This window comes from Oncorhynchus mykiss, chromosome 16 (assembly GCF_013265735.2).
Source record: "Oncorhynchus mykiss isolate Arlee chromosome 16, USDA_OmykA_1.1, whole genome shotgun sequence".
In the NCBI taxonomy this organism is placed as follows: domain Eukaryota; kingdom Metazoa; phylum Chordata; class Actinopteri; order Salmoniformes; family Salmonidae; genus Oncorhynchus; species Oncorhynchus mykiss.
In genome coordinates, this window is record NC_048580.1 from 67,021,597 (window position 1) to 67,033,932 (window position 12,336).

General features: G+C 39.4%; 1 protein-coding gene across 3 annotated transcripts; it reads right to left on the bottom strand.

Annotated features, from left to right (window-relative positions):
- Positions 1–338: 338 nt before the first annotated feature.
- On the bottom strand, positions 339–11,449 carry LOC110492588 (tyrosine-protein phosphatase non-receptor type 18). Of its 3 annotated transcripts, XM_036947591.1 has the most exons (17): positions 11,379–11,449; positions 11,162–11,256; positions 7,125–7,233; positions 6,934–7,010; positions 6,742–6,837; positions 6,391–6,429; positions 6,178–6,246; positions 5,605–5,667; positions 5,259–5,401; positions 4,895–5,044; positions 4,627–4,693; positions 4,373–4,450; positions 4,210–4,299; positions 3,499–3,584; positions 1,732–2,060; positions 1,288–1,377; positions 339–1,093 (listed from the first exon to the last, which is right to left on the bottom strand). In XM_036947591.1, the coding sequence occupies exons 2-17, from the start codon at positions 11,243–11,245 to the stop codon at positions 1,020–1,022; spliced, it is 1,644 nt and encodes a 547-aa protein (XP_036803486.1). In that variant the 5' UTR covers positions 11,246–11,256; positions 11,379–11,449; the 3' UTR covers positions 339–1,019. The 3 variants fall into 3 exon arrangements, with proteins under 3 accessions (XP_036803486.1, XP_021422679.1, XP_036803487.1); XM_021567004.2 differs by lacking the exon at positions 4,895–5,044 and having other exon boundaries at positions 11,162–11,436; XM_036947592.1 differs by lacking the exons at positions 11,162–11,256; positions 11,379–11,449 and having other exon boundaries at positions 7,096–7,182.
- Positions 11,450–12,336: the final 887 nt, after the last annotated feature.

A 12,336-nucleotide genomic window follows, 5' to 3' on the forward strand; every position in this document is an offset into this window, starting at 1 on the left:
ATTGGTCCAGCATCATCCGGGTTTGGCTGGTGTAGGTTGTCATTGTAATTAAGAATTTGTTCTTAACTGACTTGCCTAGTTAAATAAAGGTAAACAAAAACATAGCTATAATGTTAGCTATTTAAGTGCATTGCTGACTTAATCTCCAGAGAGACTTCTCTCAGTTTTTTTGTTGTTGCTTTTGACAAAGTATCAGCTTGGTATCTGGCAGATACACAGATGTTCATTTCAGAGTGTAAGAAGATTTCCATGACTGAAACACAATATCAGCATAGCCACAGAAGTCAGAGGTCAATCTTCAAAGCTGCTATTTCCAGCACAGAATGTTCAGCAAAGTGTTTTCAAGTAAAGCACATTGTTTTTAATGTGATCACCAGAACATTTGTTGTATCTACATGTATGCTGCATTGACTGTGGTAAGTAAGCAGGCCTAATACAAAGATGTATTTCAAAGAACCTTGAAGAAATGGTTGTCTTTATCACCAGTCCTTGTCACCAGAAATGAGTAGAGATTTAAAAAAAATACCTGTGAAAAAAACATTTTACAATACCTGTTTCGTTAATATTGAACAGCTCATTATCCCATGTTACTATAGTGCCCCCTGTTGGTTAGTGCCGTCACACCATAACTTGAATTTGGTAAATACACTCGTAGAAAAAGAAACTTCCAAAAGGGTTCTTCGACTGTCCACATAGGAGAACCCTTTGAAGAATCATGTCTGGTTACAGGTGGAATCCTTCAGGGTTCCTCTGTGGAAAGGGTTCTACCTGGAACCAAAACTGGGTCTTTAAAAGGCTTCTCCAATGGGGACAGCTGAAGATCCAAAAACCTGTGTAGTATCCAAAAACAATACCTGTCTCAGAATGGGACGATGTTTCATAATATATATATATTTTTCCATCAGTAATATCAATCACAATAAATAAAGAAAGTGGTACAACAGATCTGAAAAATATACCAACTCAAAAGGGTTAGAAAAGAAAGAGCCCATTCCCAGGCCTGGTATGTGGTTGCTGTATCATCTCTCCACGTGACTCCACTCTGCCGGGGTATCCCGGGGCCCTTTGGGTTTCCTAATGCGACAGTTGAACCCTGAGGGACAGTTGAGAAATGCGTTTGGGATTAGTTGAAGGCGCCTGCAAGTACATATCCTTGTTTTGACATCCAGTCACAATTATCATGAGATTCTGAGGAAATGGATATTACATTGGGTAGCTATAATGGCACGGGATAGTAGCAGTAAAAGGCATTGGATAACAGTATCACAAACACAAGCAGATATTCACCCATGCTACCAGGAGTGCAGCTGTTGGTCAGGTCTTTGATGGGATTTGAGACATATTCATAGTCATCTCCCATCGAGGAATGATGCTCAGCTAGAGAAAAGCAAACAGTAAGAATCAGTAAAACATTTTCCACATAAACAGCTCAATATGGCTGTCAAGGAATTGTTACTGGCAAGAAACTGAATGAAGATGGAAAACAAATATTGCTCCTTTGTGGTCAATGTAGGACTCAAATTACTTTTCACATTGATTTAATACTTAAAAGGACAGTGTATGCCGTCGTAAATAAACATTACACAATTTCCCCAGTTTCACAATATTGGACTGAGGTTACTAGATCTAGATTACAATGCTCTTCTAAAAGACTGGATATTCTTTGCAAGGCATAATGACTAAAACAAAATCAGAGCTGGCCTCAGATTGGTCTCCCTAAAATGCTCTCACCTGTGACCTGTTCATAGCCACTCTGTTCCTTCCCTAATGTGGCATCAGCTAGCCTGTGATTGGCCGGTCTAGCTGTGTCATATATGGGTGAGGCCGCTGGAGGTGGATTGACTGGAGGACACCTGCTCTTGGGCTTGACCGTGCTGTAGAGAGCAGTGGCGGGGCATTTCAGGGTGCCCAGCTCTGTGTTGTCATAGTGATGGAGAGCGGCCGGAGGAGCTGAGGAAGAGGCTGGTGACGGAAGCTGTTTGGACTTGTTGACCACAGCATAGGTGTCATCCATCGTCTGCTGGCACAGTTGAGGCGCTCTGGGCTGCACACTAGAATTTCTAAAGAGGAGTAGACATCCACAATTCCATCAACAGTGAGAAGAAATGTACAAATGTGGCCTTATTGTTTCTGCTCTACACACTAGATGGCCATAACTATTATACATATGACTGAATTTTCATTATCTAGTCCGTTTTCTTTCTGGGGCTTCCACAGTGGATTTTTACCATTAGTATATCGGTATAGAAATTAAGATTGATTAAAAATGTCAATGTTACAATCCTGATTTCCTACGGACTCTTTGACCATGTTTACAGAGATATAGATCATTTGTGTTTAAGCCTGTGATACGAGCTGGCGGGTTCTTGGTAACAGTTGAACATATGGGAGGGAGGAAAGAGGATGTGAAAGTGATGTTTAACAGCCCTGTGTGTCACTTCCTCTGCAGCACGATGAATGTTTAGTAGTACAGGAATGATGACATCCTTCTGATTCATGAATCATGTTTCCCTAAAGTTCTGTAAAATGTAACTAACAATAACTGGCTTAAAGTCCCTTTCACTTCAAGATCTTCAACGTGTACGACAACACAGTATTTGAATATACAGTACATTTAGCAATATTAAAGGTGCACTACACAGATATCGCTCAGCCATTTCCTGGTTGCTAAAACTAGCCTAATTTCAGTTTCTGTGATAAAACAAGCAAGTATAGTGTCTTTGAATCATTGTACTAAACCGCTTGAAATATATGGTTGCTGATAATGGGCCTCTGTACGCCTATGAAGATATTCCATAAAAAATCTGCTGTTTCCAGCTACAATAGTAATTTACAACATTAACAATGTCTACACTGTTTTTCTGATAAATTTGATGTTATTTTAATAGACAAGAAAATTTGCTTTTCTTTCAAAACAAGGACATTTCTAAGTGACCCCAAACTTTTGAACGGTAGTGTATATTTGACCACAACAGTTACATACTGCAACTTTAATAGTGTTTGCTTGATTGTCAAGGCAGGTACATATCTATATATATTCTGTAATAGTTGACTTAATCAATCAATCAAAATATGAATAAATGATTTGGTATCGATAAGCTTATGTACACTAAAACTACACACCCAACAAACACAAAACCCTGTTGTACAGCCAACTGAAATAGATGACAATGGAATCACTTGTACAAAACAGGAAGCTCCCTAAATCTCTCTCTCTCTCTTTCTCTCTCTCTCTCTCTCTCTCTCTCTTTCTCTCTCTCTCTCTCTCTCTCTCTCTATCTGCCTCTCTCTCTTTCTCTCTCATTCTCTCCCTCGCTCTCATTCTCTCCCTCTCTCTCTCTTTCTCGCTCTCGCAAACTGAAAGTCAACATCTCCACAACCTTACTGTGGTATACCAATATCTCAGGCTGCTTATTGAAGTCAGAAACTGTTGTTATTGTGTGTATGTTGATGCACATCACACATCAGACTGAACAAAGAAAGAATACTCGCTCCTACCTTTTTTCAAGTGGCTGAGTGATGGCTGATGTTATCGGTGGAGAGGTCTTCACAGACTCAACGTCATCATAGAGAGGTTGGTTGCTCTATAAACAACAAAATAAGCCGTTAAGGACCAGAGAGGTATAGGACTGTGTCTCTAAAGTTCAGGCTCTGTATGAAAATGTGTGAACAATCATCTTCAATGTGCCAATATTTGCATAGAGAGGAAGCGTGATGGCTGGTTTCCTGCGTAACATTTTTTTGTATGTTCTTTTTACTCCACTCATCACATTGAAATGTCAGACGGAAGTGTAACGTGATCAGATTGAATGGATGACACAAGGAAAAGACGGGGCTTTTGTTAGTTTCTATTTTTAATAACAGACAAACTGACATATTGTGTCAGCTTTGCCTTGTACCTCTGGCTGTGCAGGCCGCCCAATTCTGATCTTTTGCCCAATTATTGGCAAAAGATCTGATCTGACCGAGCAAAAGATCTGAATTGGGCTGCCTGTGTAAACGCAGCATCTGACCGCAACACAGACGTGTCAATAATCCCCAATAATACTACATACCCTCTCATGTCTTATTGTTCTAGTAAAGCTTGCTTGAACCTGAATGCTAGTACGGCATGTGTTGAATACTGTGTTGTATTTTGCCTTTAGAAAGGCTGACATCTGTCGGTTGGAGATAGCAATTACAAAAACCTGATAATTGTTTCTGTCTTACCTTGGTGAGATTCTGGTAGTTGTTCTCAGGTGACCGTAAAGCCTTCTCAAACATATAAGCCACGGCAGAAAACACAAACTGATACTGCTCCTGGTTGGAAGGATGGAAAAAAGATGATTGAAGCACAATTTCTCGTATGTAATTCTGTCTGATAATAAAATACCTTTGTCTGAACAGCTGATGGCCTTTGTCTCCTTAGTTCCACTACAATCTTCATGATACTGAAATCTCCTTTGATTTGCTGGTGGAGAAATATGAGAATGCATTAGTCAAAACACTCATACCCACCAATATATATTTTTTAAAAATATTTTTTTACAAGTATTATTGTTTTTAGTTGCAGTCTACACAGGTCTTGTAAAACCAATTCCCTAAATTAATTCCCTAAATGATGCCATCAATGTAATGCAGTACTACCTTTGTGACAAGAAGATCATGAACATAATCCAGGGCACAAATCACCCCTGTTCTTCCACAACCAGCACTGGAAATACAAAACACAACCAAATACATGGTCTGCTCCATTCAGTCTCAGTTGGACAGCAGTACTCAAACATTACCAGAGAAGAAGGTCACAAGTCTGGATATGACACGAGGTCCTGAATATTTAACATATCTTGATTTAACTAGGCAAGTCAGTTAAGAACAAATTCTTATATACAATGACGGCCTACCCAGGCCAAACCCAGACGATGCTGGGCCAATTGTGCGCCGCCCTATGGGACTCGCCATAACGTCCAGTAGTGATACACCCCAGGATTGAACCAGGGTCTGTAGTGATGCCTCTGGCACTGAGATGCAGTTCCCTTTACCGCTGAGCCCCTCAGGAGCCCAGCTAAATGGCATTATTAAAACACATGGAGCTCAAGGAGTACATGTGGCCTTGTGATGAACAACATTGAATGATATGCATTGATGAATTTTAATGGGCATATAGATCAAAGTCTGTCTCTGTGTGCGACAATTTCCTCTCAGAGCACAACAAGTCCACTGGGCAGACAGTAATCATAGGGGCTGTGCTGTATGTCATGTATAGGGGACAAACAGACCTGCAGTGGATGAGAACAGGGCTAGTGTTGTTTCCCTGGGCTTTGCGAGCCATATCCATCATTTCTAAAATACCACCAGATGTGTATGGAATGTCATGATCAGGCCAAGCTGTGTATTGGAATTGAGAGATAGTCCGTGTTTCCTAGACAAACAGAAAACATGGTTTGCATATGACTTCACGGGCTCCCGCTCATTCAACTTCCTGGATACCAACAAATAATATGAGATGATCCAATGTGGATAATAACACTGACTTGTTTTTCTACGATATTGAAGAATTCTTTGACTAGTGCTGCTGATGAAAAACAGCACAAAATAATACCCTTTTCACAGTTGGACACTTACATTATGAAATCTCACAGTCAGAGTCCTCAAGACTACTTCCTCATTTGGGTTGGATTCTTCAAGCTGTAAAAACGTGATAACATTTCAATTAAAAATCTTCTACTAGTGTTTCCTGAAACAGGTGCCTGTGATTTTATGCAGACAACAACATGTGAGTCAATATGCCATAAAATAACCAAACTGAGTAAACTTAGTACACAGGAACTGACACATCATCTGTGGAGGATGTTGGGTAAAAAGGGAAGTCTTCTTGAATATTCTCTGAAAACCCAGACTATAAAACAACCCCACTGGGCAAACACTGGTTGAATCATTTCAATATGTCACTTAACCAATGTGGAATATACGTTAAATTAACATCTGTGCCTAGTGGGACAGCACTCTGTGCATGCTGGAATATTGGTAACATTGTGGGAGGCAACCCATCTGTCTGGGACGACTCCTGAATAGTAATACAACTAAGAAGATAAATCTGGATCAACTGAAAGTTGTGTCAGTGCAGCTACAACTTCTCTGTGGCCTGTGTATCTTCACAGTATACAATATAATGAAGATATATCGACAAAGACGTACATTTGAGACAATAAAGGGACCAAAGGGGGTTGTTTCCTTGACAGTTGTCCAATAGCGCTCACACTTTTTCTAAAAAAAAAAAAAGAGTGAAAAAAACAACAACATTATGAGTCAAGTGGAGACCAGCACCAAAGTTGAATTATACAGTACAATAATATGTTCACACTTCCACTGTACCTTTTTTTATTCAAATGTGACTAAAAGGGCATTTACCTTTCCCATTTCAATTTCTCTGCAAGCCATGATTATAACCTAAAACAGGGATAGGAATAGAGGTAACATTAGGGGTGGCAGGGTAGCCTAGTTGTTAGCGCGTTGGACTAGTAACCGGAAGGTTGCAAGTTCAAATCCCTGAGCTGACAAGGTACAAATCTGTTGTTCTGCCCCTGAACAGGCAGTTAACCCACTGTTCCTAGGCCGTCATTGAAAATAAGAATATGTTCTTAACTGACTTGCCTAGTTAAATAAAGATAAAATTAGATTGAGACAATTTTCCCATTCTTCATCTGTGCAACAGAGCTGCTCTACTACATTTATAGGAAAGCTGAATACAATCTTCCTTACCTTTACATCATACTGCCAAATCATTTGCCAGAAGTCAACCAAAGTGTGCCTCAGAGGTCCTTGGGTCGCTATGTATTTTCTGGTCTCTGTTGCACCCTAGAGGACAGACGAGATATAGCAGAATAATCAGCATCAGACCGAGCTGAATGAAATGCAATAGGACTTACTGAATGAGAGAGGGCAATACCGTACTTTAATGAAGCTGGCGTTGATATAGTCAGAGTCATTGTCATTCGTCAGTAGAGTTAGGGGAACACGGGTCTGGTCATCTATATAAAAATATATGAGTTTTTGTTCAGATAAGCTTAATATTAAGCAAGAATATAATTTTCAATTAGAGTAAAAACCACTAACGTTTTTTAAGTCTCCATCATTGTGCTTACATGGTAAAATGTCTTTGTAACGATTCTTCTTTACATTGTCCTTCAGTGCCCCGGCTTTCGTCGTGAGGCCAAGATCTTTCTTGATGATGGAAGATCGATCACGGATATTCTACAAACACAAAGAGACATGGAAGCTGAGATGAGGTTGGGAGCAACTTTCATGATTGTGAAACTGTAATTAAAAGAGAGGTAGATTGAGAGCAGAAACCTTGAATGTAGGAAGTCTCAGGTCCAACGAAACCAATCTTTACACATTAGTAACCACATACTGTACTAGCCATATTCCCTCAGCCCTTTTGTCACAAAAAAAAAAAAAAAGATCTACACAAAATACTCTGTAATGTCAAAGTGGAAGAAAAATTCTAAAGTTTGTTAAATATGAATCATAAATAAATGACAAATATATCTTGATTAGATACTGTAAGTATTCAACCCCCTGAGTCAATACATGATAGAATCACTTTTGGCAGCGATTCTAGCTGTGAGTCTTTCTGGGCCTCTAAGAGCTTTATACACCAGGATCTTACAATATTTGCAAATTATTCTTGTACATTTTTTTCAAGCACTGTCAACTTGGTTGTTGATCATTGCTAGACAGCCATTTTCAAGTCTTGTCATAGATTTTCAAGACGATTTTAGTTACAACTGTAACTCGGCCACTCAGGAACATTCAATATCCCCTTGGTAAGCAAATCCAGTGAATATTTGGACTTGTCCTTTAGGTTATTGTCCTGCTGAAAGGTGAATTCATCTCCCAGTGTCTGGTGGAAAGCAGACTGAATCACGTTTTCCTCTAGAATTTTGCCTGCTCTTAGCTCCAATACGTTTATTTTTTGTCCTGAAAAACTTCCCAGTCCTTAACAATTACAAGCATACCCATAACATGATGCTTGAAAATATGGAAAGTGATACTCAGTAATGTGTTGTATTTGATTTGCCCCAAACATAACACTTTGTATTCAGAACAAAAATGTAATTGTTTTGCCAAATGTTTTGCAATATTACTTTAGTGTTTTAGTGTTTTGCAACCCTGTTCCTGGAGAGCTACCCCCCCATAGGTTTTCACTCCAAACCCAGTTGAAGTTAAATATTAGAATCAGGTGGGCTAAATTAGGGTTAAAGTTAAAACCTACATGACAGTAGCTCTCTAGGAACACGGTTGGAGAGCCGTGCTTTAGTGCCTTGTTGCAAACAGGATGCACCTTTTGGAATATTTTTATTCTCTACAAGCTTCCTTATATTCACTTTGGAAATTAGGTTAGTACTGTGGAGTAACTACAATATTGTTGATCCATTCTTAGTTTTCTCCTATCACAGTCATTAAACTTTGTGACTGTTTTAAAGTCACCATTGGGGTGAAATCCCTGAGCAGTTTCCTTCCTCTCCGGCAACTGAGTTAGGAAAGACACCTGTATCTTTGTAGTGACTGGGTGTATTGATACACCATCCAAAGTGTAATTCATAACTTTACCATGCTCAAAGGGATATTATTATTATTTGTATTGTTATTACCAATAAGTGCCCTTTGCAAGGCATTGGAAAACCTCCCTGGTCTTTGTGGTTGAATCTGTGTTTGAAAGTCACTGCTTGACTGAGGGACCTTACAGAATACAGATAATTGTATGCATGGCTTACAGAGATGAGGTAGTAATTCAAAAATCATGTTAAACACTAATATTGCACACAGAGTGAGTCCATGCAACTTATTATGTGACTTGTTAAGCACATTTTTACTCCTGAACTGATTTAGGCTTGCCATAACAAAGGGGTTCAATACTTATTGACTAACGAGATTTCAGCTTTTCAGTTTAAATTAATTTGTAAACATTTAGAAATGTAATCCATTTTAAATTCAGCCTTTAACACAACACAATGTGTAAAAAAAAATCAAGGAGTGTGAATACTTTCTGAAGGCCCTGCATGTAATAACGTAACCGGTGTGAAATGGCTGGCTAGTTTGTTGTGTGCGCTAGTGGCAGTTCAATCGCTGACGTCACTAGCGCTGAGACCTTGAACTAGTTGATTCCCTTGCACTGCGGCTTTTGTCGAGCGACAGGTAACGATGCTGTGGGAGGCAGTTGGAGTGGGAGGCAGTTGCTGTGTTCATAGGGTCCCTAGTTCAAGACCAGATTGGGGTGAAGATAGGGACTGAAGTAATACTGATACAATATCACAGCTTTCTTCATGCCATAATATAGACATAATTACATTACCACCATTTCTCACTTGGCACATCCTTAGTCTCTTAGTCTCTAACAACCTAACATGGTCCAAGCACACCAAGACAGTCGTGAAGAGGGCACAACAAAAATATGGCATGGGTCCTCAGATCTCAAAAGGTTCTACAGCTGCACCATCGAGAGCATCCTGACGAGTTGCATCACTGCCTGGTATGGCAACTACTCGGCCTCTGACCGCAAGGCACTACAGAGGGTAGTGCATACGGCCCAGTACATCACTGGGGCCAAGCTTCCTGCCATCCAGGACATCTACACCAGGGAAAGGTCCTAAAAATTGTCAAAGACTCTGTCACCCTAGTCATAGACTGTTCTCTCCTCTACAGCACGGCAAGCTGTACTGAAGCGCCAAGTCTAGGTCCAAGAGGCTTCTAAACAGCTTCTACCCCAAAGCCATAAGACTCATGAACATCTAATCAAATGGCTACCCAGACTATTTGCATTGCCCCCCCCCCCCCTTCTTTTACGCTGCTGCTACTCTCTGTTATTGTCAATGCCAAGTCACTTTAATAACTCTACCTACATGTACATATTACCTCAACTAACCGGTGCACCACACATTGACTCCGGTACTGGTACCCCCTGTACACAGCCTCGCTATTGTTATTTTCCTGCTGCTCTTTAATTATTAGTTACTTTTATTTATTTATTTTATACTTGAAACTGCATTGTTGGTTAAGGGCTTGTAAGTAAGCATTTCACTGTAAGGTTGTTGTATTCGACGCATCTGACAAATACAATTTGATTTGATTTGAATGAGGCTGGTTAGAAAATAGTTCACATGTGTATTACTATTTCGATCATTACTGTCATTAATTCAAGGTACAAACAGTCAACAGAATCATGTTTATTGAAACCAATCTGAGGCTGGCATGTAAAAACAGTGGCACCCCTAACAATGGAACATTGTCAATAAAGAATCTTACGCAACAGTCTACTAGCTGCAACAAGGAAATGTTTCCCATAGTGGCCTCAGTGTTAATAAATAACTTAGTTTTGAACTTTGGAAGCTAAATTAGGGAAAAAAAGGACTAGCCTACCTACTGTATCTTAACACTTACAGAGGTTTACATGTAAGAAGAACAATAGCCTACAGTAGTTTAACAAAATATACTTCTGCAAATTTTGCTATTCAGTTCAGTGTAATGTCAAAACATAACTAAATAACCAAGGTTCACTTCTGTATGTGCCTTAAAGAGAGATGCCACTGGTTTGACAGAAGGTTTTTGTCAACTGCATTCAAGTTACAACATGCATTGTATTATACTATACAGAAAACAAGTAGCCAACATGCATTGTATTATACTATACAGAAAACAAGTTACAACGTGCATTGTATTATACTATACAGAAAGCAAGTTACAACATGCATTGTATTATACTATACAGAAAACAAGTAGCCAACATGATTTGCAGATATAACATTCAAACAAACAATTCAGTAGCCTACTTTTCCTTTGTTTAATCATCATACCTCTCAGGTTTACTACCCTTATCTACAACTGGACCAGTGTATGATGTGCAGCCTGTGATGTTGTACATCATGCACAGCGTACACACAATCTTTAGCCATTATTCAACCAGTTATTTGCAATCAATAGATTAATGCAATTGCAATGTGAAAGTCCCACGAAGTGCTTTGCACATGCCTTAAATCATACTTTTTTTTTTCATCTGAAAATATCACCTGGTCTTATTGTCTTTCTATGGGAATTAATTATAACCCGAGAATATACCATGTGCATGTGACCAATAACAGTTGATTTGATTTGATATACAGGTATGGTGATTCTCACTTACACTATACTCCGATGAGATGATGCCCTCTGCTCTGCTGTCATCTGTCAAGGACATCTGACCTACGAACCTCGATAGATGCTCCATCCGTGCTGCGGCTAGGGATGTCAATTTAACTTTTTAAATGGCAGGCAGCGGGCGGCCACTATATCAATACAACAATTCTAAACAAACGCAGAGCGCCTTGCCGCACCAATCTCTAGTGCGATGATTAGCCTACCTCTTGGAACGTTCCTTATGTCATTGTCACTGTGAGGCAAGTCATGTACATTTCCGCATTGAAAGCTACTGGCTTATTTATTGGCGTCAAAACAGGGGAGGAACTTTCACATGAACTCCAATACACTACTATTACAACAGATGGAAAAATGTATAGCATATTTATTCTTTGCCAACAAGAATATTCAAAGCATCTTCAAAAGACATTCAACGCATTTTCAAAAGCTCTATTATTTTACGTTAGTTGTACAGTTAAATAATGTGTTATTATAAAGTTATCAAGCAGGCTATCAATGCATGAATCACATTTAGACTAAAAAGTAGTCCTAAAACTTGCAGCCTGATGATATTCTCAGGGATATTAATTAGCCTGACACTTTCTAAAAAATATATCCTATGTGGTTATTTACATTGTTCATTGTTCATGTTCTATTGTTGTTGTATTCCAAGGTGTGCTCGGCTAGTATTCTGAGCAGATGAAACCAACGTGCAGACAATTCACCGCCAGGAAACTTTAGTGATTTTACTATGTCTGTATTATATGGGTGTTTATTCTACTGCTATAGCCTACACTTCGTATTGGAGAAGGGCGGCATATCGATGCATGGTTTACTGAAACTGTAACGGTTCCATCAGAACATGCCTCATCAACAACACGTGATTTCTTTTTTTCAGATGCAATGTTAAAAAGAAAATGGCTAGCCTATCTGTCTCCAAATTCACACAGCCACCAGTTAGGCATACACTCAAAACAGAGACCGTAAAAAGGATTGTCAACTCAACTGTGACACTGAAATGTTGGTTCAAACACAATCGATGTGCAACACTTCCCCTCTGCCTCTGGAAAACGCACCGCCATAGTAAATAATAGGTGGAGGTGCTTTCTCGTCATACTTGTGCGGTGATACTGATGGTTTGTTGACAACTGCAACATTTGAGCTAAGCATAACCCAGCTACG

Excerpts from the sequence above, each read along its gene's own strand:
- LOC110492588 (XM_036947591.1), bottom strand. The coding sequence starts at position 11,245 with ATGGAGCATCTATCGAGGTTCGTAGGTCAGATGTCCTTGACAGATGAC. Across the intron at positions 6,247-6,390 it reads GAGAAATTGAAATGGGAAAG|AAAAAGTGTGAGCGCTATTG; the intron begins GTAAATGCCCTT and ends TTTTTTTTTTAG. Across the intron at positions 1,378-1,731 it reads TGGCTATGAACAGGTCACAG|CTGAGCATCATTCCTCGATG; the intron begins GTGAGAGCATTT and ends GCTTTTCTCTAG.